This window comes from Onychomys torridus, chromosome 9 (genome assembly GCF_903995425.1).
Source record: "Onychomys torridus chromosome 9, mOncTor1.1, whole genome shotgun sequence".
Classification (NCBI taxonomy): domain Eukaryota; kingdom Metazoa; phylum Chordata; class Mammalia; order Rodentia; family Cricetidae; genus Onychomys; species Onychomys torridus.
This window is the reverse complement of record NC_050451.1, coordinates 1,636,134-1,653,683: the sequence shown is the minus strand read 5'-3', so window position 1 is coordinate 1,653,683 and position 17,550 is coordinate 1,636,134. Positions and strand designations below refer to the sequence as shown.

Genomic DNA, 17,550 nt, shown 5'->3' with positions numbered 1-17,550 from the left:
ATCATGTCTCCTTCAGCTGCTTCTCCACCTTTTTTTTTGTTGTTCTGACATTGTGTCTCTTATTAACCTGGAGCTCATCAATTAAGTAAATTGGGAAGTCAAAGAGTCTGGAGATATACTCTACTTCCCAGGAATAGGAATACAGGAGTACAGCATGCCTGATTTTTCTTTACATGGGTACTAGAGATTGTAGCTAATCGTTTTACCCATAAGACATCTCTGCAGCCCTGCTCTATGTTTCTTGAGTATTAGTGAGTAGTCCTTCTTAGTGTGAAATTTCTCATGGTGATTTTCTAAAATCCCTGTGTGATAAGCATGAAATAGTTACATTTCAGTTTTATATTATGTAAATTCATAAAAAATAGAATACTTAAATGTTAAGCATTCAAAACAATTCTTGTATAGATACATGCATTGTTCACATCTCTGGCCATCCATGTCATCTGTCTTCGTAACTACAGTTAATAAATCCCTATTCTAGTGTGCTACGAATCATAATCAAATCTTATTATGTGTTTTATTATATATTTCGATTATCTCGTCTAAGTTTATAGGTTGTCAAGGGGAACGAAAGACTTAAACTAATAACATTATGAGTTTTATATGAACAATGAGTGCAGACGAAGCAAACAACATAGGGAGAGTCAAGGAACACTGTGTGACCAGAAATGCACTCCACAACATGTTCAGGTCCGAGAAAACAAGGGAAGGCCACAGTGGAGAGACCTGCTTTCTTTTCCAAAGCCTTCTGGATATAACAAGCCTCCTTAGACAGTAGACCATCATTAATTCAATACAAATCATCATCCTACAGATGCGCTAGGGGACTGACTACTTTAGTGGATATCTAGAAACTAAGTGGTGCCAGAAACATTCTTGCCAAGTTGTATTACAAAAATGATCTACTTCTGAATGTTAAAAGTTTATCAAGATATAAAGAGATCTCTGGATTCTTTCCTTTTTGAAAACATCCTCATTCACCTTTTCAGATAGTTTTAGATTTTCCCAGAGAGCAATGGCTAGTTTTTATTCTTTTCATTTCTGCTACCATTTTCTCTTTTCAAGTTATCTTTCAGCAGGAAAATTAAGATTGGTTTTCAGATTTACAGACAGATTTGATGCAGACTTCTCAGGAATCAACTTGAGTGTTTAATTCTTTTATCAGCAGCTAACAAATGATAAGGAGTTTGTTTATTTTGAAAAAGGCCTCTTCCTTAACCATTTTATAAATTCATTCTGAAATAAGCCCATTTATGCTTAGATTTCACTTACCTTTTTTAACTGTGCTTCCAGTTTGCTACACTCCTCCTTCTTTTGCTCGATGGCTATTTCTAGAGATTTTAATTTGGAGTCCCTCTTCAGTCCTGCAGAAGCTAATGAAGACGCATGTTCCTTGAGGTCGATTAAACTCGACTGGAAGGAGGAGAATGTTAGTAAGAAAGTCAGCACCATCCCCAGCAAGATTACCAGTATAAACTCCCTGATTCCTGCACAGCTTCCCCAGCAAGATTACCATTATAAACTCCCTGATTCCTGCACAGCTTCCCCAGCAAGGTTACCAGTATAAACTCCCTGATTCCTTCACAGCAATAAAGTCTGCATTCAACAGAAAGGGGAAGCTAAGGCAGTGACAGTGGGCTTGAGCCAGGAAACTCGAGTTGGCCAGCTTGCAAGACAGAACAGGATCCCATTGCAGTAGAATCATTGTGACTAAATGGCATGGCGAATAAATGCAGTTTTCACATCTCAAAGTCATGTTAAGGATCATAGTCCTAAGGTGATCTTTTAGCATCATCTCTCCAAACAGATGCTCTGGGCTCTCCATTTGGATTTATTGTAATTAAGCTGTGCAGACTCTGAGACAGATAGGAAAGAACATACTGACTTTGATGCTTCTTATCCAAGGGTAAAACATCCTATTACATTTTATCAAATTCCCTCCCTTTAACAGAAACACGTGGCTAATTCTTCAAATATCTTCCAGCAAATCAAAGATAAAGGTATTTGAAATTTTAGGATAAAATAGACTCTATGTTCTAATCCTTTGTAGTCCAGATTCAATAAATATGGTTAATCTACTTAAATATGGGGCTGCCAATATTGTTTAGTTATCAACACGTCCAGTATCCTAGAACTTGCCTATATAGTTTGAATTCCAAAATCTAGAGACATAAATACTTGAACAGTTTTTACCATCTATAGGGGCAATGTTCACTACCAAATAAGAAACAGCTAACAACCCCTACTGACTGAAATGTGTCTCTTGGGCCCTTTTCTATCAATGCTGCAATATTAAGGAAGATAGGATGCACACGGTGCTCTTTCAGTAAATGGTTCTGCCTAACACTACCCAAGACTGTGTCCTGAGCACTGAATGTCCTTAATGACGGAGGGCATCACTGTGCAGCAGAAAGCTCCTCCACATGTTTTGAAGGACAGGTGAGTCCTGCTCATTTTTCAAGATGGCAAGCTGCAGCTCACATCCACTGTTAGTCTTGTCCAAGGCCACTTAGCCATTAAAAGCAGATTCAAGTCTCACACTCGGGTCTACAACTCTGATTTCACTTCCACAGGAAAAATGAAGGACCTTATAATCCAGCCATTTTTGTCAAAGTAAAGACATATTATCACCCTAAGTAAATTATAAGTTCCCTGGGAACTGCAATTCCATGTTGTTCTTCTTTAAATTGTAAATTGCCAGTTGGGATGGCCAGCTTTATTTTGGTTACACTATAGTTCCTAGTTATTAATCTAGGTGTTGTGAAGACATTTTCAGACATGACTAACACCTATAATCAGCTGATTTTAAGTTTTAAGAAGATTATCCTCTGTACTCTGGGTGGGCTTGATCCACCCTTTGAAAAAAGGCCTTAGGAACAGCACTCATGGGAGAATAAAGCCCCTTCACTCCCTCTCCCATGTGGATTACAGCAGCAGCCTGTCTGAGAGACTTCTGTCTACTCTTCCAGGTGGTCACATTACATGTGGTGGGCTTGTCCAGCCTCCCTTAGAGCAGAAACCATTTCCTTTCAGGGAGTCCCTTAATTTAGTTAATTACTAGTCTGAGCCTATTTCTTTTTGTTGTTGTTGTTGTTGTTGTTGTTGGCTTTTTTATTTGTTTGTTTGTTTTTTGACAGAACATTTCTTGCCAAGCAGCAATGCCAAGTGCATTCTACAGGATCTGGAGATGTTTTTGCTACTGCTCATGTGACTGATGCTCAATTGTGCTAACATTGATTATGAAACCAACTCCATCTGAAGCTTCTGCGTTGACACCTCACCAAGGTCTCTTTTCCACTAGCAGTGAACATGCTGACTTTAAGGTACAAAACCCTCAACTGCACTTCCAAACCCTATTGGTGAAGAATATTATAAATGAGAGCAAGGCTAGTGTGCTTCTGCTGCATGCAAATGACAGATCCATCCACTCAGAAGTGGCGGTGCCATGTGACAAGAAGTAGAATTAAATTCTTTATTGCAGTGTCAAAGAAACAATCTCCTTTCTCAAAATCTAGCAAGCATCAACTTTAGGGATAAGAGACCGTGTTCTGGTCCCTCAAAACTCCTCTTGCACCAAAGCTACAAGTCCCTATATTGGCAGGGACTGTCGTTTGTGTAGAGTTGTCAACACACAAGGGATGGGATAGCCCTGGAAAGATGAGAGAGGTATCCGTGGATCAGGATGACCCAGCATGTCAAAGGGGCTTGAGCCATCCCACGGAGACTGAACACTTCTGACAGACAGAAATCACTGTGGCAGGGACAGCTGAGGACAATGATACTGGGCAGATAAGTTACACAATGGCTTCAGCCTTGTCTCCATCAAAGTATCCTCACAAATGCTGAACATGTTACAGGCATCTTCTGGAACATGGAAACTGCAACCCCAAACAACTGCCCCAGAATCCCCATGCAGAAAAGTTCCTTCAAAATACATTGTCTTACTGTAAAAACCCACGTGGCACTTATACTCTGTATCCATCTTTGCTATAGTGTGAAATGGCTTTAAGTAATTTATTGTAACATAAAAAATAAGATTCCAGCAGAGTAGCTACATCTAGCCTAGAAATTTGTCTTCATTGTCATGATCACTAGTAAGGCAATACTGGGTGATTCATCTGAGAACTGTAGATGAATGCAAAATACCCCCCAAAGCATTAATAAGTGGAGTTACTATTATTGTTGTTGTTATTGCTATACTAACTGATGTTCAAGCAAAAAATAATAGTACCTCAAAAAAAAAAAACTCGCCAGGCAGTGGTGGTGCATGCCTGTACTGTAATCCCCACACTCGGGAGGCAGAGGCAGGTGGATCTCTGTGAGTTCAAGGCCAGCCTGGTCTACAGAGCAAGTTCCAGGACAGCCTCCAAAGCTACAGAGAAACCCTGTCTCGAAAAACAAAAAAAAAAACAAAAAACAAAAAACAAAAACCAAAAACAAACAAACAAACCTTCTCTAAGCCTTAAAAGTGTAGTTAGTAAAGTAAAACACAAGAAAAATGTTTCTAGAGGTCACAAGCACAGCCAGCTGAATGGCAATGATGTCCAAAGGCATCCTTGACAGAGGGAGACACTGGGACTGTTTCCTTGGAATCAAGGCCTCCTTCTGAGAGAAAGGTCACCATGTTCCTCAAGTCCTCACACTAAACTGTATGTTCCCTAATGAAATCATCCTCAACAAAATCAGCATTTTGAGGACTGTGGGTGTGGTAATTTGTTTTCCCAGACTCACCTCTTTCTCTGTGAGTTCAGCCTGTAAAGCATTGACCTTTTCTTTGAGGTCTTTGTTCTCCTTTCGAAACGATTCTATCTCTTCTAGTCTTTCCCGGTCATCTCTCTCCCTTTGCTCTTTCAAGCGCTCTATTATTCTCTCCTGTGAGGCAAAAGAAAAAAAGAAAAAAAAAGCACAAGGCTGATAACTCATCAGCATCCATCCTTAATCATACTGCAAAAGAAAATATGAAACAATTGATATAAAAGATGCTCTGTGATCATCAACATGGAAACCTTAAAATTGGATATATGAAGAGAGCTTATGCTTAAACATATTTGAAAAATGCCATCAATACATAATAGCTTTTGATTTGTTAATGTAATTTAGCACTACAGGGTGACAAAGGAGTGTGTGTGTGTGTGTGTGTGTGTGTGTGTGTGTGTGTGTGTGCATATGCATATGCCTGGGTGTGTATGTGTACATGCTTATGTATGTGGGTAGACATATGTATAAACATGTGCACAGAAGATGCTGACTTCTGCTATGTTCCTCAGACACCATCTACCTTATCTCTCATGGAACCTGAAACTCACTGACTTGGCTAGACAGTTTGGCCAGCTAGCTATGATTCTCTATTGCTGTCTCCACAGTGCTAGGATTACTGGTGTAAGCTGCCACACCCAGCTTTTTTATGGGGGCACTGGGTGTTGAAGTTAAGTCTGCATAGTTGTGTAGGAAGCACTTTACTGACTAAGGTGAGGTACCTCTACTCCTGGAAGGGACGACTACTACTATTATTACTATTAAAGCTCTTGTTGAAGCTTGCATTGGGGCACAAAAATATATTTCAACTAACTGAAAAATAAAACCAGGGGAAAATAAAAGCAGTGAAGAGAAGAATTATGGCACCCAAAGTGTTCCTCTCTAATAACAGCAGGATAGACTACTGATGTTCAAGCTATGGAATGTTCTTCATTCCTGGGGCCTAGGAAATGTCAAGAGCACCTCTAGAGGAGGAGGCCTCATCCAGAAGGCTCTTTGGTAGAATCTCTGGACAGAGAGGGGGAGAAACAGCATGGGTTGTTGGTTTTTTTTTTATCTTAACCCTCTTTCCTTGGCTTCTTCATTTGTCATGAAGGACTTCAGATCCTGAAGCGTCTTCTTAGCCCACACAGAGGTCTACTGGGCAGTGCAAAGCTTGAGACGGAACTACAAAGAGAATGTGAGACAAGAAGCCTATGGAGAATGTAGGGTCTGTTTGGTTGCTTGCTTTGTTTTTGTTTTTTGATGTGTCTGGACATGCGTTTCTTTCAAAGGTTTATTTGTAACCACTGGGAACTTCAGAACTCAGGCTTAGTTTAAGCAAAATGCAGACATTTATTGGACTGAGCACTTATTCTGTGCCAAGAGCCATCACATGTCCTTCTCATCGGTCATTATCACAACCTCAAGGGAATGACTAGCGTAACTGACAGGGCAGCAGTGAGGCCTCTTAGAGCTCAGAGAGACTCTGACTGATCCAAGGTGACCCAGCACATTGTTGATATAAACTGAGCCACTATCAGGGATGTGGCTTCTCCAGTGTGTCTGGGGATGAGTTGTTGTTGTTTTGGTTTTGGTCTTTTGTTTCTCCCAGGGCTTCTTGACAAACAATGGGTACTCCAGAACTCAGGTTTAGTTTGAGTAAGATGCAGATAGCTCCTGGACTGAGAACTTATTTTGTGCAAGGAGTTGTCACATGTATTTAATGAAGAGAATGTGTTTAATGTGTCTGAATATTAGCCAGTGATTTAAGATCCCCAGGAGCAACTGGGCTGGCAATGATAATAATGGATATAGTTGATGATTTGAGGAGAAAAAAATGGCTATTGTTATCTTGCAATTTTAAAGCATTTTAAGTATATTATGGTTAAATAATATACTAATATACCAGTGGGTGGCATGGAGCAAACAGGTTTATTAATTAAGCATATGTATTTCTTCTTGATTGCAGCTATGGTCCTATTTTACTCTGTAAATGCAAGTGATAAGTACCCGATGCTCGTGTGATCCACAAAGGGAGAAGTGGCCACAGTGGGCTGTCAATCTCAACTTCAGATTGCCAGGCCTTCTGATTTTCCCTGCACTACCATCATCCATCTTACCACTTGGACCTCCCCATTCCAGCCCCACACCAAACAGATGCTGGAGTGACACTGCTCAAGCCCCAAGGGGACCACGTCACCCCACTCTAAACACTCCAGGAGCCCTGAAGTCCAGTCACATTACATTTATTGTGATTTTCTTCCAGTTTACCCAGGTTTGATTTAAATCCATCCTCCCATCTTACTCTTCCAAAGAGCAGCACTTGAGGCCCAGAGCTGGACAAAATGCCTGGCACACTGTACCACAGGACACTTTAAAATGACATGGAAGGAAGAATTCAAATTAGGGATCCTCTTGGCTTCAGAGCAAGGGTCATAAAATGAAGAATGGCGTTAACAGTGAGAAGGTGTCAGAGTCATTTGGGAAGTAAGTGAGCTTGCTTTAGGCCCTGGGTACTGCCATCTGCGCATGGCCCAGGACAGAGAGACAGAGAGAAAGAGAAGCAAAGCAAGCATAATTATACATTAAAGGTTATTGATGATGATTCAGTACCATAACACACTCCTTCATTGATCACAAAACTAACGTAACTGTCAGATATAGAGGGTCAGGTGTCAAAAACATGTGTTAAAGGCCCTCGCTGCCAGGATCCACTTGATGAACAACTAACTTGCAGAGATTCGGACCCCAGGGATTCTTGTTTGAGTGCTTTTGGCCTTGGCACACTCTCCTCAGCACTCCTCTGGCTCTGTGCGGCTCTCTTCATGTTGTGCTTTATCACAGGGTAGGAACCACATTTCAGTGGCCTGGGGCTCTGTTGTCCAGCTTCCCCCATCCGTGCGGTGGTTACAGCCAGGCTTGGCCAGACTAGCTTTACAAACACAGTGGGTTCGAGCTCTTGAGCTCCTGTGGGATATAATCGCAGTTTTCACTGGCGCTGGAGCTCAAGCCCACCACAGCCTCCTGCACACTCAGCAAATATCCTACCACCACACTTTGTCCCTGCCTAAGCAATGGATTTTGATTCAGTGAGCTGCGTCGTTTTGTATGCCTTCTACAATTGAACGAGTTCCTGGAAATTAAAAAACACTCCCCCTGGTGCTGTAATAAAAAGGAAACAGTAAGCAGAGTTTGACATATTCTATAACTAGCCAAAGATAGCACACTGCTACTTATTAATGGCTGAAAACATCATTCAGCATAACAACACATGCCTAGAATGTGTAAGACCCTGAGTTATATTACCAACACTATAAAAGAAAAATAATTACTTATAAAACCACAAAAATTTATGAATCATTTTTTCTAATTTACTAATTTTTTTTCATTCCATGTCTTATTCTAGAGCAGTGGTTCTCAACATGTGGGTTGTGACCCCTTTGGCAAACCTCTATCTCCAAAAATATTTACATATTTTGTGAGTCATAACAGTAGCAAAATTACATTTATCAAGTAGCAAGGAAAATAATTTGTGGTTGGGGGGTCGCACAATCTGGGGAATTGTATTAAAGGGTCGCAGCATTAGGCAGGTTGAGAACCACTGATCTACAGAGAGGATATGTTTAATTAAGTGTGAGTAAATATGGAATTTGTCAGGGGAAAGCTATTTCAGTTTACATTATGATGTCCTTATAAGTACAAAGATCAGAAAGTTTAAGTCTTTGTGATGCTTAATCTTAGCATCTTAGCTGTTAGTGTGACAGAATTGAGCCCCACCTCAGAGATTAGTGAAGCACACTTCCGGGTAAACCCAATTCCAGAGATGATCGGAGTGTGAGGGTGCTGGCTTAAAAATTACAGGTCACTGGGATTCACAGCAGAATAACAGAGAAAATAGTACTGTTAAAAGACTATTTGGATACAACCAAATGTTTCAGAGCTACAGGAAGAAAGTTAAATATTACTAGCTCCTTTTCAATGACTTTTCTGTGCTTTGCAATACACTAGTATACTATTTCCAGAATCTTTATAAAATTCTTCCCAAATAAATTCTCCTGTATTAGTTTTTATTTGTTATCACAGTGAAAATCCCAAAGTCAAATAGTAAACAACTGAACAAGCTCAGAAGCCAAAGCTTGTGCATTTGGTGATTTTACTGGGCTTCAGCATCTCCATTTCTAAAGTCAGTCTTGAATTGTAGTCCATGTTGTGGAGTTCTCAGCTCCAGACAATGGTAACAGTCCTTCACGCATTCCACTAAACCACCTGACCCATTGTTGTTCCTCCTGGTCCTTCTGGTTCTCTAGTTCAGATGCTATGAACCCACTATTACAAATCTACAGTCTCAATAATTCCCTGTCTAGGCGGTTCCAAAAGAGACACAAATTGGAGGTCAGGTAATTCAAAGGTGCATTTGGGTGACTCAGTACTGAGTGAACCTGTGGAGGAAGGCTGGCTTCAGTAAGTGACCAATGAAGGCAAGAGAGGAGTGGCGAGACCCCCATTAACCTCAGCTCTTCCTCTGAGGCCTAAGGGGGCCTCAGAGGAAGAGCTTAACAGAAAGATTTCTTAGAAGTGTGAACCTCTTTGGCTTTAAACTCAAATAAATGAAATAGCTCCCTCCCCCGGGGGGTGATAAAATCCTGTCAAGAATCCATGACATGGAATTTACATGGAATCTCTTTAAGTCTATGAATTTTAAGAAAGAAATCAAGAAGGAGGAAGGTACCAACATATTACCCAAATATGCAATAGGAACACATAATTTTAATACTCTTTGAGTCATTCCACTTTTATAAACAAAATTACTACAGAGAACTCTGGGAATAAATTTTCTATGTTGAAAGAATATCTTTCCCTGAAACATTCTTATAGATTCTCAAATAAAATTGTATAATCTTACAGTCTAATCTTCAACTTATAAACTCATAACTTTAATACAACCTTGAAGATTACCTCATCTACAATTATAGCCCTTTCCTTTACCTCCCAAATACTTATTGTATGCTACAAAGACCAAGGAAGCTGGATGACGCATACTCCTCAAGATTTTCTGTCAACAGTGTCAATGGTTCTAGCATACTAGATTTTCCATGGTACGTCCCTCTGATTCTGTAGTTGCAGGACAAATCGTGATTAAGACTACAGAGGCTTAGGAAACTAAGGAAACTGTTTCACTCAGCAGAAGATTTGAAGTCCTAAAAGGGAAAATTACTTGTTGAAGTTACTCAATTAGAATGGAGGAAGGACTGGGCCCATACATAACACCATGCTATTTTTATTGTATGATATTCCCAAAAGAAAACTCCATATCACAACAAGCATTGTGGACATGTTACATAAAGTGCTGCAGAGCTGAAAATGGTAACAGCTAACTGGACTTAGTGAATTTATGCAATCTTGTCCCAGAACTGAAAATCATTCTTTGATTCCTTGGTTCCTTTATTCATAGTAATCCTTTAAATGATAGTCAGAAATAATGCTTCAGAATGACTTCCAATCCAAAAAAAGTAAAAATCCAAGTTTTAAGAAACTTTCTTAACAGGCTCTGAGAAAGGTGAATACCTGACTTCTTCCCAAACTCCTTGTTCTTCATTCTGCCCTGAAACTATGGTCTTGCACAAGGGCTCATGGCTCACCACACTTCCATCAAGTCTTTCCTTAAATATCATTTTTCTGTCTCTAACTTGGCCATAAAACCCCAAGAGTCCTATACTCCTCTCTGATTTCTCTTCACCTATAGAAAATAACAGCCTCTGAAAACTCACATATGCCATTATTCATCACTTTCTATTTCTCCTTCTCCTTCATTAGAATGAGAACTCTGGGAAAGCCAGGGCTTTCAAACATTCACAGTAGGGTAGAATATTCAACCATTATTCAGTATCTATTGGGGAGCCCCGTAAGGTGTTCTGCTAGGCCCTGGAGATGGCTAACTAAAACACACAGGTCATGTTATTTTGCTTTGGGGTCCAATATAAAGAGGGAGCTAATCCCATTAAAACAAATGCATGAAGAGTTAAAATTTCAATAAGAATTTGTGGGATTATGTTGTGCACAATGGGAGAACCAACATGGTGTCTCTATGGAAATGATGCATAAAATAATAATGACAACTATAATCTTTCTCAACTGCTCTAAACACATTATCTCCTCAGCATAACATAATCCACTAAGGTGGGGTCTTTCATTGCCCCAATTTCACAGGTAAAGAAACTGAGGAACTCAGAGGCTAACTCAACCCAATAATGAATACTGGACCTAGGATTTGAACTCACACACTTATCTGCCAAGTTCACATTCTTGACTATTATATAACACTGCCTCCAGGAAGATGCGGGAGAATTAAATCTGCACATAGGAAATCACATCCTAAGCAAGTAAGTAAATCCTAAGCAAGTAAATGCAAAGTGGTGGAGGCAGAAGAGAGCAGGACACACTTGAAATTTAGAGGACCAACAAAGCCAGAGCGCAGAGATGTAAGGAAGAGATAAGCATAAGGCAGAGGTTCTGACCAGACGGATCTTAGCAGGAGGATAGGCAACCCTATGGGGCAGGCTAAGAGTTTATCACCAAAACTTTAACAACAAGCTAGGGGATGCTTTTTCAGACAGCCAAGGGTGATGCTGTTTTTGAGTTTCAAGAGGATGCCCAAGGCTGCAGTGTGCCCAGTCTCCTGGCTAGCATGAAAAGTCTGAGGCCCAGTTGGACTGAAGCCAGTGTAGGGATGGGGTAAAAAAGATATATTTGCAGGCACTTGGGTCAACTCCTCCAATACTGTTTCTCTAAATTCTGAATCCCTGTTCTGAAGGCTAAACTCACCTTTTCCGACAAGGCCTCCTCCAGGGTGGCCAGAGCAGTGTCCGTGTTGCTGGAATCTGTCTGCAAAGATTTGACTCTGTCTTTCAGGTTGGTCAGTTGTTTGTCCTTATCCCTAAGTTGTTCTTGCAAGTTTTCAATCTAGAAATAAAGAATACACATTTTATAAGCCAAGATTCTTGAAACCATCTCTTGTTTTGTTTAAGATCTGATATTATGAACATCGTCAACATAATGAGATTACATTTGACTTAGAATCAAGAAAATCTGGAGACCGTAATCCATTTAAGGCCATTTTTGTATTTATAAGCAGAATTTTGCTCTCTATGCAAATGCAGGCCCCATCAACATTTAAATAGTATTATTTCTCTATGATTCTACCCATTTAACCATACTCTTAAGGTTCAAGTCCATACACCTTGCCGCGGTGAACCAGAAAAAAACATTCCCACAGGATTAATTCATTCACTGAGCAGACATGAGTGGGTGCCCATTCTTTACTAGGAAGCCTATCCTTATACAACAGAGCCCACACAGTCATTCACTTACGCCTTTATTCAGCAAGAAACTCCATGATATACCAAATGTTGTTAAGTGGCTATTTCAAAGTGAACACATGAAAAGCCAAGTAGGTTATCACCAGCAGACCGTTAATGGGAAGAACTTGTGATAGAAGTCATATGCAACAAGTGCTAAACACTCCATTTGGCAACTAAGTCATATGCTGGCAACCAACCAGCCACTTTAATCCAGTATCTGCCTCCCGAAATAAACACAGAAAACAGACGATTATAAGGTCTGCCTGGCAGCAGCAGCAAGGACCTTCCCTAGGCATTATGTCCATTATCATTCATGTTTTTATTCTCTGCTTTCAAATCATGTATTTCTTATCTAAGGGTTTTTTTTTTTAAGCCCACTATGCAAACAATTTATTCGTATTAAGGGTTTTAAAATGACAAGGAAAAAAAGCAGTACAACTCTAAGATAAGTCCATTCAAAATATTTGCATTCTGCACCCAGCTTTCTCAGGGACTCATTCCAAATACATGCTTCACATTGTGCTACTCGAGGAACTTCTGTGATTACTTGATTCTTTTCACATGAATCTGGCTTGGCCATGTAACTGATGATGGCAGTTGTCATGGAAATGGAGAGAAGACAATGATGGAGACAAAGGGGGTACCACAATAGCATCATCCAAACAGCTCTAAAGAAGCCAGGTATGCCAACTTGTGCTGATAATGGGAGTCAGGAGGCAGAAGCAGAAGGCTGTCAGAAGTTAAGGATACCCCAGGGCATATAGTGAGTTCCAGACCAGCCCATGCTACAGAGTGATCCAAAACAAAATCAAATGGAACTCTAAAGAGAAAGGCAATGGGGCTAGAGAGATGGCTCAGCAGTTAACAGCATTGACTGCTCTTCCAAAGGGCCCTGGGTTCAATTCCCAACACCCACATGGCAGCTCACAACTAGCTATAACTCCAGTTGCATGGGATCTGACACCCTCACACACAGAGAGACAGACAGATGAGGCAGGCAAAACACCAATGCACATTTTAAAAATTAATTAAAAAATAAATAATAATATAAATAATAAATAATAATAAACCTGGGTGGTGGTGGCCAATGCCTCAAAGTGGGTGGTACTTCCAGGTCAAAGCTGAATGGCTATCCACTATGCACACCTTTAATCCCAGCACTTAGGAGGCAGAGGTAGGCAGATCTCTGAGTTCAAGTCCAGCCTGGTCCACAGGGTGAGATCCAGGATAGCCAGGGCTACACAGAGAACCCTGTCTTGAAAACCTAGTGGGGGTGAGGAAGAGGCAATGATGCACCTACATCTGAGTTGACAGGACCCAGACTGGGCTAATGGACTTTTCCAGTGTTCCAATGCATCTGAGCTAATAAAGCTAATGAAACTTTGGACAAGGTTGACTTAGAATAGGGTGAACATTTATACTCAAGAACATCCTGCTTTAAGAAATGTTGTATAAACCCCTCAAGAAAGAGTCTTGGACTGGGGAAATGTTTAGTGGCTAAAGTTACTTCTGTCTTAAGTGTGAAGATCTGAAGTCAGATTCTCAGAAGCCATATAAAACCAGATGTGGTAGTACACATCTGTAATCCTAATGCACCTACAGCAAGACAGCAGCAGAGACAAGAGAACTCCCAGGAGCTTGTGGGTCAGATACCTTGCATCCATAGTGGGCAACAACATAGACTTATTCTCAGACAAGGTGGAAGGCAAGGAAAGACACTTGAGGCTGTCATCTGAGTTCCACATGCATGCCATTGCATGCTTATACATACAGATACAACACACACAGACACATACAATTTTTGTAAAAAAGAGACTTAAGGGGCTACACAATACAGAACAGTGTAAAGAATCAAGTCTCTTAATAACTTTTGTAAAACACTCTATAAATAGACACATGGAGCTAGAAGTAAAAGCCCTGAAAGAGAAGCAGCCTAAGAAGCAGGTGGTAGAGCAGAGCTTCTAGTTCTCATTGGTGGAAGCTTTAATAATCTCCTGTTTAAAATTTCAAATGAAGTAGGGCTTACTGCTTTTGAAATATGATCATTGGTGGTGCTGGTGGGGATGGTATAGCAGTTAAAAGTACTTGCTGCTCTTGCAGAGGATCCCAGTTCAGCTCCCAGCACCCAGGTCAAAACCACCTAAAATTCCAGCTCCAGGAGATCAGATACACTCCTCTGGCCTCTGTAGGCATTTGAACAAACATGGCATATACTCACAGAGACAGACACACACATAAAGATAAAAGATAAAAGGAAATCCTTAAAACCTGGCTAGCTATGTGTGTGTGTGTGTGTGTGTGTGTGTGTGTGTGTACATATGTATATATACGTATATATTACAACATACAATATATAGTATATCTCTAGTATATATGTGTGTATAAGTCTATATGTACTAAAGATGGTGAGATTGTTCAGTGGGTAAAGGCACATGCCACCAAATCTGACAACCTGAGTTCAATTCTCAGGACACACATGGTGGAAAAGAAAAACAACTCCTCTACCTCTATACATGTGCTATGGCACAGGCATGTCCACACACATACAAAACACACAAATAAATACATATAATAAAATAATTTAAAATAACAAATACACAAGTAAATAATAAACACTACAAATTACTAGCAAAATAAGCTGTCCCTGTGCTACAGTTTGGGTATAATCTGTCTCCCAAAGGTCCTTCTGGAAGCTGGGGCCTCAGGATGCTGGTGTTGAGAGGTGTTCGATGCTTTGACAAGAGGACATAGAAGAAGGTGATGATGTCATGGAGGCTTGACTTGACTAGGTCAGTTCCATCTTCCTTGGATGGAATTCATCTAACTGGATTCAATTGGTTTTCCCAAGAGTGGTTTGCTATCAGAGAGCAAGCCTGTGCCCTCCACCAGTCAGATGGCATTGTGTGGCTTGACAGATTTACATGTGCTCCCATTACATGCCACCTGCCAGAATGCGCTGCCACCAGAAGCTGATGTTCATACAATGCCATCAACCAGCCAGAACTGTGAGCTAAAACTATTTTTCCTATTATACAGAAGGAGTCATTACTGGCATTTTGCAGAGTAACACCAAATAGTCAGGTCACATCTAGTTACATGCAATGAAATTGCTAGGAAGCATTTAAAATCATGATTTCACTCAATTGCAAACTAAATGGGAACATTAGAATCTGAAGTGGGAAAAGGCATAATATAAAACAATTCAACACTAACTTTGTAGAAATGAAGTTCTTCCATAGAGTAATATACATATTACTAAGTAATATACATAATCACTAAGCATTTCATTCGACAGTAAAGTTTATTTCCTCCCACATTTTCTGTATCTTCCCATTTATTTTCCTTGAAGACAATACACAGAATAAAGATCATTTCAGACCAACTACAAAACATCAAAAGGGTTTTAAAATGAGTTTTGAAGTAAGTTTTACTTCTTAAAAGGGCTTGTTATATGAAGGAATGTTCTTTTTAGCTCCAAAGGAAAATAAGTTATTTCTGAAAATGAAATTGTAGGAGGCTGTCAAATGTAAACATTTTTTATCTACTAGAAAATTATTATACACCTTTCTCTTATTCTCAAACTGTTATGACACCAAAAATGTCTGGGATCTTTTTCTTAAAGTGTGAAGCTGTACAAAGTTCACAGAGCAGGATAGCTATTGGGCAAGCTGAAAACTAAGCTTAGGGTCGGGAATCCCGGGGCAGCTTTTAAGAATTTTCACATTTTGCAAAGATACAACCCATCTTGTAACACAGAGAACTCATTAGTTCTCATTAGACTCTTGGAGTAAGACACAGGTCTGTGCACCCCAGGCCTGGGAGACAGGTCTGTGCACCCCAGGCCTGAGAAATACCACACTTGCCATTGAAGAAAGTTGTCTCTGGTCACAGCACCCACAACAGTAACCACACTGTGTGTCTGAAGCAAGAGCTGCACTTTCAGAGCTGATCCCTGGAGAGCAAGCAAAGCATGGGCAGCTTTCAGACCCCAGGGACCACACGGCAACCCTAACCCTAATAGATTTAAGCCAACTTTCAAAATTCTACACTCCAAGACTGTCTATCAGAGTCCTTGACACTCAGCCAGTCAGGCAAGATTCCAATCTATAGGGCTATGACTTCACTTCATGGGTCCCACTTTTCTCAAGGCCTTCAAGAGATGGTCTGAGAGCCAGAGCTAGGTCTGTAGCTCAGGAGTGAGGTCCCAGGCTCAAGGGCACAGCACTGCCAAAGGAACAAAAGAAGATTCACTTGCACTCCCACCATGCCTACCTACACTGGCTACCGCTCTGACAAACCATGCCACCAACTCCCAGGAACAGACTCAGTCTTCCCGCCTGTGTCTGCCTCCTGGACTTGGAATGCTTTTCCCACTCCAATTCTATACCTGCTCAACTCGGATTTAACCTTTAGATGCCAATGCATACCCTTCATCCATCAGAACACCTTCTCTGCCCCCAGAGCTGGGTTTCCTCCTCCGAACTGTGTACACACTATCAGAATTGCCGTCAAGGGCTCGAGATGGAGCTGAGAGGTAAAACTGTCTCTTCATGAGGTTGTAAGGCCAGTTAAGACCAATGTTGTCACTTTAACATCTCTGGCCATTAATTTGCTGAATATAATGAGGCGGGGAGGTGGGGCTATTAAAGAGACTGTGTTAAATAAAGAGAAGAAATGGCTGGGTTCCTTTGGCTCTGGGATTACAGAAAGAATATATAGAAAGTGATGGATAAGGTGTTTAGAGGTTCATGCTATAACATGTTTACATTTGTAAATCTTACCCAAAGGTGCCTTTCAGTTCACTTTAAGAGATTCTGAAACTCAATTGCTAAAAAGTCTTTTTTTTTTTTCTTAAGACATATTTCTGTAATTTTTGTTATCCATACTGTGGGTATTAGTTAAAGTTATTATACAGAGACAACCAGTCAAATTTGAGCAAAGATATAGAGGAATTCAAAAAATTACCAAAAAGGTGAAAGTTACATGAAAAGGCCAGAATTCTATACCTAAAGTTCTGATCCAAGTGGCCCAGGACAGATGCTACAGCTGAGCAGCGGACAGCAAACATTTGGGCTTCAGTGCAAATTACTGCATTCCATTCCATGCTGACCCATGACCATGTGCCCTTACAGTCACCACAGTGCAGAGATGTTATCAAATTCCCAGCATTCCAACAACGCTGACAGGTGCATTTGGTTAAATTAAAAGGCAGAAACAAGATTGAGCTAATGGCTGAACAGAAGAGAAGCTGAGCACGTAAATGGTAGTGTTCTCTCCTTCGGAGCGAGATGTCCTTCCCAACGTCATAGGAAAGCCAGAGTCTGGTAGCTAAACCACCAGCCCATATCTACGACACCTAGGGAAAGCTTTAGTGTTCCAGCAAACATACCACTCTAGAAAAAGATGGATGTTAATCTCGATTCTCTCCTCCCTTGCTTTCTCCAACCATCTTGCA

The 17,550-nt window shown here is 40.6% G+C and overlaps 1 protein-coding gene across 1 annotated transcript in view; it reads right to left on the bottom strand.

Moving 5' to 3' along the window:
• Nucleotides 1-17,550, bottom strand: part of Erc2 (ELKS/RAB6-interacting/CAST family member 2) — a 913,086-nt gene that overhangs the window by 453,511 nt on the left and 442,025 nt on the right. Inside the window, exons 9-11 of the mRNA XM_036199185.1 lie at nt 11,560-11,697; nt 4,732-4,872; nt 1,273-1,413 (exon numbers count right to left, since the gene is read on the bottom strand). Of these exons, the coding sequence (XP_036055078.1) occupies nt 1,273-1,413; nt 4,732-4,872; nt 11,560-11,697 (420 nt within the window). The remainder of the gene's footprint in view (nt 1-1,272; nt 1,414-4,731; nt 4,873-11,559; nt 11,698-17,550) is intronic.